This window comes from Ruditapes philippinarum, unplaced genomic scaffold, assembly GCF_026571515.1.
Source record: "Ruditapes philippinarum isolate M1 unplaced genomic scaffold, ASM2657151v2 ctg1710_1_1_1_1, whole genome shotgun sequence".
NCBI lineage: Eukaryota > Metazoa > Mollusca > Bivalvia > Venerida > Veneridae > Ruditapes > Ruditapes philippinarum.
In genome coordinates, this window is record NW_026856245.1 from 70,816 (window position 1) to 82,655 (window position 11,840).

At 35.0% G+C, this 11,840-nt stretch overlaps 1 protein-coding gene across 1 annotated transcript; it reads left to right on the forward strand.

Moving 5' to 3' along the window:
• The first annotated feature begins 369 nt into the window (after positions 1-369).
• Positions 370-9,396, forward strand: LOC132745933 (uncharacterized). The gene is made up of 2 exons (XM_060734950.1): positions 370-482; positions 7,441-9,396. Exons 1-2 carry the CDS (start codon positions 382-384, stop codon positions 8,357-8,359), a joined length of 1,020 nt encoding a protein of 339 aa, XP_060590933.1. The 5' UTR covers positions 370-381; the 3' UTR covers positions 8,360-9,396.
• Positions 9,397-11,840: the final 2,444 nt, after the last annotated feature.

An 11,840-nucleotide genomic window follows, 5' to 3' on the forward strand; every position in this document is an offset into this window, starting at 1 on the left:
TTTGCCATTCTACTGGTCAAATGCGTTAGTCTTTTATTCTTAAAAAGTATCATGTCTTTTAAAATTATTTCTTAACCTGGTATTATATGTGTCCAGATAGCAACAGTTAAATAAGATTAAATGTACATGGTTTTGTTGTTTCTTTTTTTTTTAAATTAATTAGTACTTATATTGAATTTAGTAATATGATTACATGCATATCTTCAACTATATCATCTTTATGTTAACATTTATTTAGTTTGTATATGCTTTCAATAGTTTATGTTGTGTTTAAACTCTTCTGTAAGCCTTGAACTGGAAAACTTTCTACAGATTCCATTGATATTTTGATTAATCCATGAATGTATGTTTCTTTTTCGTTTAGAAGAAACCAATAAGACGATGAGCATTATGTGTAAGAAACATGATGGTACTATAAGCACATGGCTTTGCATAGATCATGCAATCTGTTTTTGCAAATCTTGTATGGAAAAAGAACATAGGTAATTAATCATTTATGAGAACATACATTTACTTTATATATTTAAACATGAGTAACAATCTGATCTTACATCACATAGGGGAGATTATGAATGAAAAGCTTAATGCTTCACATAAAATGGTAGATTAATTTATCTAGATCCATTCTAACATAAAGGTTTGTTTTCCATTGGTGTTAGCAATAAAAATTGTTTAAAAAGAATTCAAACTGTTTTTGTTAACTAAGGTAATACATAAAGGACATCGCGTTTAAGAAAATTGTACCACGAATAGTTTAAGATACGAAAGAGTGAAGACGAAAACAATAAAGGACGAAGACGAAATGCAAAAAAAAGGACAAAAATGCAAACATGTAAAAGTACTTTAATGAAAATGTGCACACACAGTGTCAAGAACTCGATAAATTCACATCGATAATTATCGCTTTTTTGTCTCCGTGATTTCGCATCGTCATCGTCGTACTTTCGTGTTTTCGTCTTTGCTCGTTTGATATTTTGCCCTTTTGTTACAATGTATTTTCCGTTTTTTTTGTTCGCATTTTCGTATTTTCGCCTTTCGGTATATGTCATTTTAATTATTAAGAGGGTCTTTGATTTAAATCTGTCTACAACAGTAAAATGACAAAGATTATTATATTTTATATATTATCATCAAAGGGTTTAGAATATTTTGAATATTTGAATGTTAAGCAATTTCGTGTTAAATTTTTAATAATTAATTTTATTCTAAATGTTGGCTTCATTTTTAGCTTACCTGAGCACAATGTCTTGTCTTACGGAACAAGGCTTAGAGCTTAAATATTCTAGACATAATATCATATTAGGGGAGGGGGGGACATCTAACTGTAAACAGAATAAAAGAAAACAATAGAGTTCATTGCTTAACAATATAGTGAGGGGCCATTAGCCCTCTTGAATTTTCGCTTGTGGGATTTCAGTTAAACTTCACCTAGTGACACTTTTGTGCCCCTTGTTGTTTTCTCGTCTACGGTAAGTATCTTTCCCTTGGCCCCTAGTTTTTATTTCCTTCATTTACTTTATTTACCCCCAATCCCTTCCTCGGGTCCCCTGTCCCCTTCCCCTGTGCCCTTTGACTTTATGGGCCTATTATTCAATCATTCATTTGTTTTCTTTGAGTTCCTTATCAGTTACTAATTATTTCTTCTTATGTATTATGTTTGTGATTAACCAGCCCATGCTCTGCCTTGTGCCCTGTCCTGTTTTTGTTTTGGGTCATCCTGGGCTTCTTGCCACTGGCATTTGTTGCTGGATCTTGTGGGGGTTGCGTTCATTGAACGCTGTCTTTCCTTGTTGATCTTTTTTATCATATTTTACAGGATTGTTTACAATAAGACTAGTTGTGCATACTCTCTTTATATTCTACCTGATTCTTTGGCACAGTACTCCCCCCCTCCTAATGGTTCATTTTCAAGTAAAGTAAGCATGTTGGCGCTTCATCACCAAAATCGTTGGGGAATTTAGAAAATTTCACGGGATTGTTTGTCATCAAGCCTAGTTGTACATTATTTCTTGATATTCTGCTTTAATTCTTTGGCACAGTTATGCCCCTTAATGTTCTTTTTTCTGGTAAAATAAGCTTGTCCATGCGATATCTCCAAAACCACTGGTGGATTTCACTAAAACTCCAAAGAAATTATTGTCACCATGCCTAGTTGTGCATAGTGTCCTAATTTTGCTCTACTTTTTTGACACAGTTATGGTCTCTTGATGGTCATTTTCGAGTTCAAAGCTTGTCCCCCTTAATGGTCGGTTTACAAGTAAAGTAAGCTTGTCCAAGCTTCATCTCCAATACCTGGTGAAAGTTCACAGTATTTCTTTGTCGCCATGTTGTACATAGTCTCTTGATTTTCTACTTGAATTGTTTTTTGGCACAGTTATGAACCCTTTATGGTCAAGAATGAAGTAGTCTTGTATTCGCATTATCTCCAAAGCCACCGGATTGTATGTCACCAAACCCAGCTGTGCATACTCTCTTGATATTCTGATTTTTTGGCATAGTAATGGCCTTTAATGGTCTATTTTTGAGTACAATAAGCTTGTCCATGCTACATCTCCAAAACCGATGGAAAGATTTTAGTGACACTTTGCAGGATTATTTGTCACCAAGCCTATTTGTGCCTAGTATCTTGATTTTAAAGAAAATGAACTTTATCCATCCTTCAACTCCATAACGACTTGGGACATTTCAGTGAACATTTATAAAATTGTTTGCATGGTGTCATGATTATCCAAGCTGAGTTGTGCATTACATGTTTCATGATTTATTTTCGCACAGCTATCGACCCTTTATGTTGAATTATTTTAGTAAGAATTTCTCATACAAATGGTATTTCAATGAAATTTAAGGAATGATAGTTATCAAAGGCGGTCGGGCGTATATTACCGGAATTTTGGCAAATATTGCAGATTATATGTCAAAGCTTCCATCAATTTCACTTTTCAGTGACAGCTCTTGTTTTTTTTTAATTTTCTTTAATAAATCTACTGTTCTGAAAATGCACACCGGAAAACAAAAATACTAAATTACGAAGATAAAAAAGACAAAGAACGAACTCGCAAAAACACAAATAGATAAAGACAAAAACAAGAAATCACGATTATGAAGACACGTTTATTATTGACTTGCTTTGTCGACTTTTTATCCCCCGCCGAAAAGGCGGCGGGGGATATAGTAACAGTCTCCGTCCGTCCGTCCGTCCGTCCTTCCGTCCGTCCGCACTCACAGGAGAGTAATAATGTGGCTAGAGGGACAATAGGTAACTTTTCTTTCTCTTTGATGTCATTCATTCCGTAATGCTTTTATGTGGCTATTTTCTTTTGCGTGGCTAAAAGGAACAATTGAGAGAACAATAGAGTAGCCACATAATTACTGTCCTGTGAGAACGTCCGTCCTATCGTCCGACATTTTTGTCCGGAGCATATCTCAAAAAGTATTTGAGTTATCAACTTGAAACTTCATTGGTGGATAGACCTCATTGAGGAGGAGTGCAGTGCTTAAGAATGATAACTCTACCCTGCATAATTTTTGAGTTATTGCCCTTTGTTATTTTTCTAAATTAATTTTTGTCCAGAGCATAACTCAAAAGGCCTTTAAGATATCAACATGAAACTTCATAGGTGCTTAGATCTCACTCAGGAGGTGTGCATTGCACAAGAATAATAACTCTGCCTTTCATAAATTTTGAGTTATTGCCCTTTGTTATTGTTTATACTTAATTTTCACCTGAGTGGAGCTAACTCAAAAGTGTTTGAGATATCAACATGAAATGTTATAGGTGGATAGATCGTATTGAGAAGGAAAACTGTGCGCAAGAATGATAACTCTTCCCTTTAAAATTTTTGAGTTATTGCCCTTTGTTCTTTTTCATACTATTTTGTCGGGAGCTTATCTCAAAAAGTATTTGAGGTATCAACTTAAAACTTCATAGGTGGATGGATCTCATTGAGGCGGAGTGCAGTGCACAAGAATGATAACTCTACCCTGCATATTTTTTTAAGTAATTGCCCTTTGTTATTTTTCTAAATTAATTTTTTGTCCAGAGCATAACTCAAAAGGCCTTTAAGATATTAACATGAAACTTCATAGGTGCATATATCTCACTCAGGAGGTGTGCAGTGCACAAGAATGATAACTCTACCTTTCATAATTTTTGAGTCATTGCCCTTTGTTATTTTTCATACCTAATTTTTCACCCGAGTGGAGCATAACTCAAAAGTGTTTGAGATGTCAACATGAAATGTCATAGGTGTATAGATCTTATTGAGGAGGAATGCTGTGCGCAAGAATGATAACACTTCCCTATACAATTTTTGAGTTATTGCCCTTTGTTCTTTTTCATACTTTTTTGTAGGGAGCTTATCTCAAAAAGTATTTGAGGTATCAACTTGAAACTTCATAGGTGGATGGATCTCATTGAGGAGGGGTGCAGTGCACAATAATGATTACTCTACCCTGCATAATTGTTTAGTTATTGCCCTTTGTTATTTTTCAAAATTAATTTTTGTCCAGAGCATAACTCAAAAGGCCTTTGAGATATCAACATGAAGCTTCATAGGTGCATAGATCTAACTCAGGAGGTGTGCAGTACACAAGAATGATAACACTACCTTTTATAATTTTTTAGTTATTGCCCTTTGTTATTTTTCATACTTAATTTTTCACCTGAGTGGAGCATAACTCAAAAGTGTTTGAGATGTCAACATGAAATGTCATAGGTGGATAGATCTTATTCAGGAGGAATGCTGTGCACAAGAATAATAACTCTTCCCTATATAATTTTTCGAGTTATTGCCCTTTGTTATTTTTCATACTTAATTTTTCACCTGAGTGGAGCATAACTCAAAAGTGTTTGAGATGTCAACATGAAATGTCATAGGTGGATAGATCTTATTCAGGAGGAATGTTGTGCACAAGAATAATAACTCTTCCCTATATATTTTTTGAGTTATTGCCCTTTGTTCTTTTTCATACTTTTTTGTCGGGAGCTTATCTCAAAAAGTATTTGAGGTATCAACTTGAAACTTCATAGGTGGATAGATTTTACAAAGGACGGGTGCAGCACACAAGAATGATAACCTACCCTGCATTATTTTTCAGTTATTGCCCTTTGTTATTTTCAGCCATCAGTATTCAGGTTTCAAATCTGTAATCACTTCAGCCATCAGTTTTCATTACCAAAAGACCTCTTAAAATGGAATAATTCTGCTCTACTATATATACATTCTTCCAATGAGCAAACACATTCGGCGGGGGATGGCCATGTTGACATGGCACATGTTGGGTTTTTTTGTGTAGCGATTCACATATGAGTGTGCGTACGTGCGTGCGCACGCGCGCGTGCGTACGTGCGTGTGTGTGTGTGTGTGTGTTTTGGCGAAGAGATTAAAAACTTGTTCAATGAATATGATTCCATGCAAAAGTTTGGTTGTCAGAAATAAAAAAAAAGCAAAAAATAATCTTCTGAAATAGAGGATATAAGAATCCCTACAAAAGCCCAAATAAACAAAGGCTCGGCACTGTCAAGTGCAAACTACCGTCCAAGTTCCCTAGCACCGGCTTAAGCAGAATTCAACATTCAACATGAACTGGTAAAAATTTGAAACATTCAGAGACTAACAAGGCCTAGATTATAGATTTTGATTATAAGGCATTGTCTGGTAGACTCTATTAAGATTGTTCAAATTATAGAGCTGGGGTTATTGATTTTTATTATGTTTATATAGTAAAAACTTAAGGCTTGGCGCATTGATATTGGGTATATGATATCATATATAGGTCATCCATCAAAATTGTTAAAAATTTGCCCCTAGAATTCATATTGACCCCATCCCGGGTTCATTGGTTTTCCTTGTATAAAGTCAAAATTTAAAACACTTCTTCTCTGAATTGACCAAGGGTAGAAGTAAGATATTTGGCATGAAACATTGTGAAGTGGCTCTGTATAAAAAGTGTTCAAATTATAGTCATGGGATCAAAATTGGCCCTTCCTTGGGGGGTTTTTGATTTTCATTATATACATATAGAAAATAAAACTTAAGAAATCTTCTTGTCTGTATGTTCAAGGCTTTGTGTTTAGATATTTGGTATATATTTATAAAATCAACAAAAGGTCCTCTTTCAAAGTTCTTCATATTTTGCCTCTCGTGTCAAAATCCCGTCCAGGACTATTAGGTTGCCCTTTTAAGTATATAGTAAAATAATCTTCTTCTCTGAATTGACACAGATTTGTGGTTAGATATTTGGCATGAAACATTGTGTTATAGACCTCTTTCAAGATTCTTAGCTCACCAGAACCGGTTAGCTATTAGTATCAAAGGGGGACGCGTCGGCGTCCGTTGTCATGCGTCTACTTTCATCTTCGAATTTTTCTCTGATAATGCTTGGCATATTAACTTAAAACTTTTGGGATTAAGAGTCAAACAGGTTGTTTCATTTATTGTGTAAAAATATGTAGATTATATAATCAAACCGAAAATAAATTAAAAATAGTTTCTTCATTCATTGTAAGTGAATTAGAGTTCAGCGTTATTTATTATCCTCACCGACTGAAAACAGTACTACAAAATTGAAAGCAAAATGACAATTTTACATGAATAACCTTATTCAAAGGTTAGTGTATAGATACAATATTAATGTATACGTGGTTAACCCATTACGTTATATACACGCCTTTTAACGCCTTTTTCACCCCCCCCCCTATTTTGTTGTCTCAAATGGTGAAAAATGCCTTATTTAGGCCCCCAACACTTGATTTTGTTTGGAAAATGTTGTTAAAAAAAGTGACCTCTTTTTCGGCGCGCCCCCCCAACCAAAAGATACATCAGGGGGTTGCCAGAAGGGGGATGTGCCCCCTTCTGTTTGGGAGGTTTTGAAGGGGGCGGAGTCCCCCTCATCGCCAAGAAAATTTTGGACTTGTGAGAGGCTATATATGACCCCAGATTGATCATAAGGTAACGTGTAACCAACGCTGAAAAGCATTTGACTCTATCTCAATCCATTGAGAAGTTGCAGCACTTTGAAATCAATTTTGATGGAAAAAATCAACGCAAAATAGTGATTTTTGGCAATTTTGAGATGTCCCCTCGTTGCCATGGTAACAGAAAATTTAAGCCTGAGCATGTTGTTGCAAGGGCAATGGTCCAGTCAACATTTGTGCCAAGTTTGATTAGTGTTGAAGCAGTTTATATAGTATTATAGCAATTTGAACTTGTAACGGGAGACTTTACAATGAAAACAGCCATTTTTCACAAAATGCTCATGAAGTAATGGGTTAAGAATCCCATATCAGTTTTTACAAATATGATTTAATTAACTTACATAACATCTAACACCATAATTATGCATATTTACTGACGTAGATATTACAATTTTGTATGTCCTTTTACATATAAGATTTGGGCTAAAATTGAGTGCGTATTTATACTAATTAATTTCTTATAGGAAGTGTTCAGGGCTACGGAAACGTATAGAAAGACATACATACGATAAACCGGTATCTATTGAAGTAAAAGAGTCACTGAAACTAGAAAATAGAATTGTTACAATATGCGCACTACCTAATGGAGAGTTTCTTGCAGAGTTTGAGAAAATCCCAAGGTTTAAACTGCACAAGCTCAACAAAACTTTTCATACTATAGCACGTTGTGATTTACCCGGTTTAGGACATACAAGCATGTGTTACGCAGGTAACAACAAAGTTGCTTTTAATCGTATTGACCACCAACTACAGTTTATAGATGTCAACAATTTACACATTCTGGAACAAAAATTTACTTTTATAGAAAACGTGCAACACTTGGCCTGTCATGGGGATAAGATTTATGGATTTAATGGCGATACTGTCTTTTCTTATACCATAGCTAAAACAGAAGTACGTGTACTCTGTCTGCTTCCAGAACGTAAATTAGTGTACTTTAAGATGGGAACAAGTATGACGGTAAGCGATAATGGGGATTTTATTTACTGTACAAATCAGAGCGGTCATGTGTATCAAGTTGATAGCAGTGATGGAAATGTTTTGTTGGAGTTGAATTTTCATAGACTTCAATTGCCCAAGAAAACAATCTTCAAAAACAAACGTTTGCTTTCCCCTATATTCAACCCTTTTTCTCGAGATGTCGATTGGATAAATCCCGATTCACCAGTACATGTGTGTTACCTCGGAAACGGTACAGTCATTGTCTGTGACGGTGAAGGTCATAACATACAAATTGAAAGTGATGGTAAATATTCAATGACAACAATAGTTGACATGGAAAGAAATTTTTCCATCCCCTATGTTTCTACAATATATGACAGATCAACATCCAGTCTCATCACGGTAAATTATAATGTTATAAAGATTTTTACAGTGAAATAAAAAGATGTAATTGTTTTACTGGGTGTTCAAATAATGTTTCTTCAATGAACGCCATGCTAAAATGTGAGTGTTTTGTTGCCAATTGCTGTAGATTGTTTTATTTTTTTTAATCTATTGTCGATATTATTGTAGTTATTAATGTCATATTGGTGGACACATTTGAGGGAGTGCGGTAGTGTACGATCCCCTTACAAATTATATCGTACTTGCCAATTACATTAACAATATGAATATGTACACCTGTTTATGATATATGTGAAGTGGTCATTGTCTTAACCAAAATAGTGGTAATTGACCTGATGAGGTAGGACGCCCCAGAATTCCCTGTTAGGTTACATCTTGGTTTCCTAATGAATGGACAAGCAGGAAGTGCTCAGAAAGAAAGTATCTAGTATGTAAGTTTATCATTTCACTATAGATTAACTATATATGTGTGCATTATTTGAATGTTTGGTTTGGTCATACGTAGCTTTTGTCTGTTAGATTATTCAGATTATCGACTGTTTTTCCATAACCCTAGTTAGGTCTGTATATATTTGGTTCACAATAACAATTACCACATAAAAAAGAGGACTGTGCTGCTATACTGGACTTATATTTTAAGACACATTTGCTACTCTTTTGGACAGAAATAATTCAAGTAGTACTGACAATAAAAGTTGCTTATTAGAAGACATAAAGGGAATTGATCTGATGCTTAATTCACATTATTCAAACAATATTTAAAGCAACAAACCGCTAGATATTATTTTAGTTCTCTCTACCCTGCTGGCAACAGGAAAAACATAGATATATTTAAACATGGGTCTTATACGAATGGAATATACATTTGTACATATAATTACTAGTATAATATTTCCAGTCGATACAGAAAAAAATCTTTGCTTGATTTGAAATAGACCCAATTTATTATTTCTTTTGAATGAGTACAGCTGTTAAACCTATATTGGACGAGGCGCTAGCAATAGTTCCCATTTCTGCCAACAATTACAAGTTAAATAACAGATAATTATCTGTTTATCTAAAGAACTTTTGTGTTTTTAGCTCGACTTTTCTATGAAAAGGGGAGCTATCCTACTCGCCCCGGCGTCGGCGTCGGCGTCGGCGTTGGCGTCACACCTTGGTTAAGTTTTTCGTACCACCCCACTTTATTTCAGAAGTATTACAAGTATGGCTTTGAAACTTACCATACTTGTTCACCATCATAACCTCCATCTACAGACAAGAGTACATAACTCTGTCAAGGTTTTTGACAGAATTATGGCCCTTTTTTGACTTAGAAAGTGTATTGAGCTTGGTTAAGTTTTTTGTACCACCTCACTTTATTTCAAAACCATTGGAGGTATTGCTTTGAAACTGACCATACTTGTTTACCATCACGACCTTCATCAACAGACAAGAGGACATAACTCTGTCAAGGTTTTTGACAGAATTATGCCCCTTTTTGACTTAGAAAATACATTGAATATGGGTAAAAATCCACTTATTGCCTTAACCCTTTGAGATATTGCTTTGAAACTTTTAATGCTATTTCACATCATTACCCCCATCTGTACGCAAGAGAAGGTAACTCTGTCAAGGATTTGTTTTAAAAATTAAGGCCTTTTATCGACTTAGAATCTTGGTTAAGTTTTTAGTACCAGTCCACTTTTTGACTGAACTGTTTGAGATATTAATTTGAAAGTTGGAATACTTGTTTACAATCATGATTCCCAAACATGTCCAGGAGAAGGTAATTCTGTCAAAGATTTTAATACTGCAATACTATTAAATTTATTTAAGGCTCAACTCAGTTTTTTTTTCTTTCTTACCAGCCCTCTTTTGACTTAAACATTTCAAACTTTGCTGCAGTGTTCAAGGGTATCACACAATTCAGTAAAATAATTCTTCACTAAATATCTTAATGCTCATGGCCATTGTTCACTTTAAAAATACAGAGATTCTTGTATTGCCTTTTACTGCAAAAACTTTTTTTATTGGCAAGCAATAAAAAAGTCGAGCGCGCTGTCTTACGGACAGCTCTTGTTAATTATCTGTTAAACAAGATATATTTTCAGTTAAAATATAATGTAGAATGTTTCGGCATATCCCTTGCGTTTCTTATCTAAACAACTTTTTAAGTGAATAGATAATCTAGAATGTTTCGGACATCTTATTTTTTATTTAACTGGTAAGTGTTGGCAGTTCCGGGAACTTTTTATTGTATTTGGAAGTTGTATGCTTATTTGTTATTTATCTGTCTTACAGAAATATATCCAGTTAGTCTTATAAATATCTGTTATTTATCGTATTAACACAAAAATAATTGCATTCGTGTAGTAAGTCAGATAGTTAACGCGAAAATTTTATGGTTTACTGTTGGCAGTTATATGCCACCATACCTGCCCTTGTACATGCCATTTTGAAACATGAAATGTATAACATGACACAATCTTAAATGTATGACATTATATCAAACTCTCTGTATTTTGTGCCGGAGGCCTTTATTTGCAAATAAAGGTGTTTTTAACCAGGTTTTCAACAAAAGTGGTTATTGTAATGACGAAGTCGGCGGACTGGCGATTGTGCAAGCGGACGTCAACGTTTGGTTTCCGCATAATTGCTTGAGTTTGCTTTAGCTTATTGACACCAAACTTGGTGTATGGGTAGCTTTTACCAAGAGTCAGATTGGGATTCCCACCCAGGTGATGTGATCAAGGTCAAGGTCATTCTTTCTAAAAATAGGAAAATCTATTTCCGCTTAATTACTTGAGTTTGCTTTGGCCTATTGACGCCAAACTTGGTGTATGGGTAGCTTATATCAAGAGTCAGCTTCGAATTCCCACCCAGGTGATGTAATCAAGGTCAAGGTCACTGTTTCTAAAAATAGAAATTCAATTTCCGCTCAATAACTTGAGTTTGCTTTGGCCTATTGACACCAAACTTGATGTATTGGTAGCTTATACCAAGAGGCACCTTGGGATTGCTACCAAGGTGTATGTGATCAAGGTCACTCACTGTTGCTAAAAGAAAGAATTTTAGTTTCCGTTAAATTACTTAAGTTTCCTTTGGCCTATTAACAGCAAATTTGGTGTGTGGGGCGCAACTCGGGATTGCAAGGTCATTATGTCACTGATGCTAGAAATAGAAATTTAGTCTCCGCATAATAACTTGAGTTTGTTTGAAAAACCTGTTGACACCAAATTTAGTATGTAGGTAGCCTATATCAAGACATAACTTGGGATTGCTACCCAGATGTCTGTGAACAAGGTCAAGGTCACTGTTGCTTGAAAAATGAAACTCAGTTTTCATGTAATAACTTGTGTTGACACCAAACTTGTTGTGCGGGGAGCTTATATTAATGCAGCTGCTACCTAGATATCTGGGAGCAAAATCACGATCACTTGCTTACAATAGAATTTTCAGCTTCTTCCGAATAACTTCAGTACACGTTGACCTATTGATACTTGAATTGGCATGTGTGTAGCTTACATGAAAATAC